Below are 6128 nucleotides of genomic sequence, written 5' to 3'. Positions count from 1 at the left end.
GGCACTGTGCTACCAGAGCTCCTATGCCTTATATTAGGGCCCTCAAATTTGCCCCTAGATTTTTCTTGAGGAACTATATAGTTTTAGGTTTCACATTTAAGTCTTTGATCCATCTGGAGTTCGTTTTTGTGTATGGTGTGAGGTAGAGATCTTGTTTCATTTTTCTGCAAATGGATCTCTAGTTTTGCCAGCACCATTTATTAAACAAACATTCTCTTCCCCATTTAATGGATTTTGGGCTATTCTATACATTTTTAAATCAAGGAATTTCCAGGTTTTTTCCTGCTTGTTTCCTTCTCAGTAGAAAATACTTCATTATCTGGATATTAAGCTCTGTTATAGACCACTCTATTGATGATTGATGGTAGTTATGCCAATAACTGGTTTTAAAAATTATTTTCTCTAAATAACCTTTGTTAGATATGGATAATTTACAGACTCGGGAAATAAATTTTTTGTAGAAGTATGTATTTTGCATATATTTTAGCACTTAATAATTTAAAAACCTTTTTAAAGAAAAAATCTACTTGGTCCTTTCTACAGCCTAAATCGAAGACATTTTTAGGTATTGTGTCTTTTATGGAAGATACAGCTTTTAGACCCAGACCATTTAAAAATTACCCAACAAGTGATAGACTTAGGCTTTTAACTCTTAAAAGGTTGTTGTTGTAAAAATCATTTAAAAATAGCCAGACCTTACCAGTATTATCCCCTCGAAATGTATTCTTCCTTAAAAACACATAAAAATGCATTTTTATGTATATACAAATATATATAAAGTACACATACATGTACATTCTTTTTTTAATTCAGAGTGAATCATACTACGTACTCTTCTAAACGGCTTTATATTCAGTGAATATATCATGGACTTTCTATGTTTGTACATACAAAGTTAGCTTATTCTTTTTGATTGCTGTGTAGTATTCCATTAAATTAATGTACTGTGGTTTATTTAACCAGTTTCTTGATACAGAAAATTAAGTTATTTCATTTTGTTTATATAATTATCTGTTTTAAACAACTGAAGTATCTTTTATATTTGGTATAGAGATTTTGCTTATCATAAATGAATCTGTTAAAGGTAAAATATCAGAATCTGGAGTTCATCTTATTTGGAAAAACAGCTAAATTCCTTTGCAATAAATTTATTGTGTTTCTACTTCATTCCAGGCACTGTGCTAAGCATTAATGATACAGAGATGAACAAGATATTTGTTGCTCTCAGTGACAAACTTTGGGAATGGTTCACTTCTGTCAACATACATATCGTGTCATTCTTCCCCAGAGAGGGTAATACCTAATTCCTTGGACTCAATGCTAATCATCACTTAATATGTCAGTCCAAGAGAACTACACTGTTCTTTATAATCACTTCTGCTGTTTCCTAAAAACCGTGACAAATAAAAATCATTGTTTTCTTCAATGACTTTATTTAGTTTATGTAGTATGATTGTACTATGTGTTATGGTAATTGGATGATACTATGGTAGTTAGATTTATTTTTCAAACTGGTCATATTTCTGATCAAACCACTCATTCAGTAAATATTTGTTAAATATCGACATGTGGTAGGTACTAAACTAGTCACTGGGTGTACAAAGATGTTACAGCCTGCTCTCATAGAATTATCTAGATAGGCTGGAAAAAGAAAAATAGTTTGGATCCACGACTTTGTTGTTGTTAGGTTCTGTCAGGTTGACTCTGACTCTTAGTGACCCTGTGTGCAACAGAATGAAACACTGCTTACATCCTCATAGTCCTTGCTATTCTTGAGCTCGTCACTGCAGCCACTGTATCAGTTCATCTCATTGAGGATCTTTCCCTTTTTCACTGACCCTCCACTTTACCAAGCATGATGTCCTTCTCAAGAAAATGGTCCCTTCTGACAGCATGACCAAAGTAGGTGAGATGAGGTCTGGCCATTCCCACTTCCAAGGAGCATTCTAGTTGCACCTCTTCCAGGACAGATTTATTCATTCTTCTGGCAGTCCATGGTACTTTCACTATTCTTCACCAACACCACAACTCAAAAGCATCAACTCTTCCTTGGTCTTCCTTATTCATTGTCCAGCTTTCGCATTAATATGAGGCAATTAAAAATACCATGCCTTGAGTTAGGTGCACCTTAGTCTTCAGAGTGACATCTTTGTTCCTTAAGACTTCAAAGAGGTCTTTTGCAGCAGATTTGCCCAGTGCAGTATGTCATCTGATTTCTTGACTGCTGCTTCCATAGTTGTTGATCATGGATCCAACTAAAATGAAATCGTGAACTATGTCAATCTTTTCTCCATTTATTGTGATGTTATTTATTGGTCATTGTAAGGATTTTTTATTTATGTTGAGTTATGATCTATACTGAAGACTGTAGTCTTTGATCTTCATCAGTAAGTGCTTCAAGTCTTTTTCAGTTTCAGCAAACAAGGTTTTGTTGTCTGCATATTGCAGGTTGTTAATGAGTCTTCCTCCAATCTCAATGTCACACTCTTCTTCATATAGTCCAGCTTCTCCGATTATATGCTCAGCATACAAATCAAATAAGTATGGTGAAAGGATACAGTCCTGACGCACACCCTTCCTGATTTTAAACCATGCAGTATCTCCTTTGCTTGAATAACTAACTGCCTCTTTCTCTTTGTACAGGTTCCTCATGAGCACAAATAAGTGTTCTGGAAAACTACATTCTCTACATAGTACATATCAGTGGATATTCTGTTGATTGATTATTTTTAGATGCTACAGTGTTAACTCTAATCAGTAAAATATCATTTACTCTTAAACAAACTGGCTTTCAAACCTAACTGCTTAAGTGTCCTCTTTTCTTCCACAGTCTTCATTTTTAAATACAGAATTTTGAGATATCTCAAGTAGTTGAAATGTAAGGTTTAGGTGAAAAACTTTATTTTAATCAAAAGGAAGATCTAAGAAATTTCTTCTCATTATCCCATCTAGTGTCTGTACATGTTTTGAAATTATGGCTTTGTACAAAATATGTTGTTGTTGTTGTTATGTGCCGTCGAGTCGGCCCTGACTCATAGTGACCCCTCCTTGGGTTTCCGAGGCAGTATCACTATGGAAGTAGGATTGCCCAACCTTCCTTCCGAGGAGTGGCTGGTGGGTTTGAACCGCCAGCCGTCTGGTTGGCAGGCAAGTGTCTTAGCCACTATGCTACCAGTCATTGTAAAATTTCTTTTATTTTACTTTTCCCCTTCAGACATTCTAAAATACTGTGACTGTCACATCTTTCTCACACATATATACAGGTATATATATACACATATATATGTGTGGTGGGTTTGAACTGCTAGCCTTTAAGTTAGCAGCCAAGCACTTAACCACTCAGTCCTTTTATAAGGACTCCTTATAAAATATTGTTAGGGAATGTAAATAATTTCTTTTCTTTTTTCAGCGGGTCCATATGGAATATTTGCTGGTAGGGATGCCTCCAGAGGACTGGCAACATTTTGTCTAGATAAAGATGCACTTAAAGATGAATATGATGATCTGTCAGATTTGAATGCTGTACAAATGGAAAGTGTTCGAGAATGGGAAATGCAATTTAAAGGTACCTTCTTTTATTACATTTTTTGAGAAAGTTAAAATATGGTCAAGCAAAGTGTGTTTCATATTATTTAAGAGCCTTAAGATGCCAGCCATCTGTTTTCATTGCCACCATAGTTTGGTGGTGGTTTAAACATGTTGTTGCTGTTGTCAGATGCCATTGAGTCGTCTCTGACTCATGGCAACCTTGTGCACAGCAGAACGAAACGTCGTCTGGTCCTGTGCGTCCTCACGATCCTTACTATACCTGAGCCCATTGTTGCAGCCACTGTGTCAATCCATCAGAAGTTTAAACATAGCTAAATATGATGTTAATAAATATCATTAATCATGTGATTATTATTTTGAAAATCTGTATTTTAAAAATTGACTTGTTACTTTATTTAAAAAAATTGTTTAACAACCGTAGTGTTAAAAGGCTTGTTATTTAAGCTATAACACACACACAAAAAAACCAAACTCACTGCCATCAAGTCAATTCTGAGTCACAGTGACCCCCATTGAATTTCCGAAGCTGTAAATCTTTACGGATGTAGACTGTTCCCGTTCCTTCCACGGAGTAGCTGGTGGGTTTGAACCACTGACCTTCTGGTTAGCAGCAAATGCCTTATCCACTACGCCACTATAGAGTTGGTTTATTTTTAAAACTAAATTGATAACAGGTGTGGATCCTTTAATTATAACTTATTCTGAGATGCTTTTCTTGATATTATCCTTGAACTATAAACAAAAAAAAAATGTCATTCTCCTTTAGTATACCCTTGTAACATAAGATCAGCTATTACTCCCTATTTGACACTTTGGACTGCTGTTTATCTGACCTCTGGATCCCGTGGAACAGCTACTCTGGCTTCTTGGCATTTGTATTGGTTCTAGTATATGAAACTGTTCTCTTAACTAATCCTCTTGGTTTATCAGCTAATTCACTTAATCTAGACTCAAATTCCTGACCAAGAAACTACTAAACCTTGAATATACAATGTTCTAAATTAAGCACTTTGGTAACAAAAACAAAGTAACAAGGATCTGAGATGAGAGAGTGATAGGAGGCAGAATTATAGTGGGTCAAGGGTCATATACTGAGACCTCAAAGCTCTCAGGGTATCAAGTACCAAATGAATCCATCTCCTTGTTTGTTTTCTTAAGACTACATCATTTGTCACATTAAGGATCTCCAAGTGATTCTGATGCAGTATCCTTGAATAAGAAGTGCTTAATCATTCTGCTGAAAGGAATTCCTAAACCTTATAACTTCCCTAATCCTATTTCTTTTGCTTACTTGTGCACAAAGACCAGCCATGGTGAACTTTGCTTACCCTATATAATTAAAAAAGCAAACAAAGTCAATCACAACTGATTTTCTTTTGATGTATCTTTCAGAAAAATATGATTATGTAGGCAGACTCTTAAAACCAGGAGAAGAACCATCAGAATATACAGATGAAGAAGACACCAAGGATCACAATAAACAGGATTGAACTTTGTAAACAACCAAAGTCAGGGGCCTTCAGAACTGCAATTCTTACTCCCTTTCACAGAATGTCCAGCATCTTTGGGTATGGTTCACCTGCTGTGAGGAACATTCAACAGATTGTGTACAAGATAAATGAGTCTCATATGAAGATTTGAATACTAGACATTATTTGTGCTGCCAAAACTCATTTTTTGCAGTTGTTTGTAATGTCTGGTGGGGCTTCATCATTCTGAGGGGGGAAAAAAAAGACAGGGATTTTTTAAAGCGCAAGAAAGGTTACTTTTACTTTTTTCTTTTCTTTCTCCCTTTCTCACGTTACTTTATTTTATCAAAGACAACCAGATATATATTTGCTACTCTTGAAGTCTACAGATCTCCTCAAAAAACCACAGAGGACTCTTAGTTCACATACTGTGTTTTTGTTTTAGCCTTGGGTAGGGATGGGATCAGGGTAGGGAAGGGGGATTGCACATCAGTTTAAGTTGTTCAGGCTACTGAAGCATATTAAAATGTAAATTCCCAAACTTTTTTCTTTGGGCTTTTTGTCAGGGAAAAGAAAAATTCTTTATTTCTAAGAAATTTTTGGAATTTAGGAGAAGGCATTTCAGGTGGATTTAAGTCAAAGCTAATTTTCCAATAGTAAGATCATTTGAAACCAGTCTTTATCCCTTCTTATTTCCCTAGATTAAATCAATATTAATTGTGCCTTATTTCATTTACATAGACTTGAATTATTTTTAGGGAAAGCCCCTATATGAATTCAGAAGTCACTGCAAGCAGCATTGAGACTGAAGTTGGAACATTCTGTTGACCGTAAAACCTTGATACCATTCTGTGTATATAGAATGTAAAAGGAATATTCAGTATTACTGCCATATATGTTAATATACACAACTTAATTAGCATTGTAATGGCCAAATGCATTCCCCCATGCTTTTCTCTTTTCAAAAAAATCAAAAAACAAATCAACAACTCTATCCCGCAACAGCTGCCTAATTTTAGGAGACTGATCCTCACATCTCAGTGGTGTGAGTCCATAGGGATGTGGTATGGATGTCTGTATGGGTGTGTCTGATTGTGTGTGAGTGCCTTG

General features: G+C 35.5%; 1 protein-coding gene across 1 annotated transcript in view; it reads left to right on the top strand.

The window, feature by feature from the left end:
* The window catches only part of PGRMC2 (progesterone receptor membrane component 2), a 17532-nt gene extending 12493 nt beyond the window's left edge, over window positions 1–5039 (top strand). The window contains 2 exon segments of the mRNA XM_007952989.2: window positions 3410–3565; window positions 4942–5039. Of these exon segments, the coding sequence (XP_007951180.2) occupies window positions 3410–3565; window positions 4942–5039 (254 nt within the window).
* Window positions 5040–6128: the final 1089 nt, after the last annotated feature.

This window comes from Orycteropus afer, unplaced genomic scaffold, assembly GCF_000298275.1.
Source record: "Orycteropus afer afer isolate SDZICR_OR568_19922 unplaced genomic scaffold, OryAfe1.0 scaffold00367, whole genome shotgun sequence".
NCBI classification, from domain to species: Eukaryota; Metazoa; Chordata; class Mammalia; order Tubulidentata; family Orycteropodidae; genus Orycteropus; species Orycteropus afer.
This window is presented reverse-complemented; position numbering and strand designations above follow the sequence as displayed.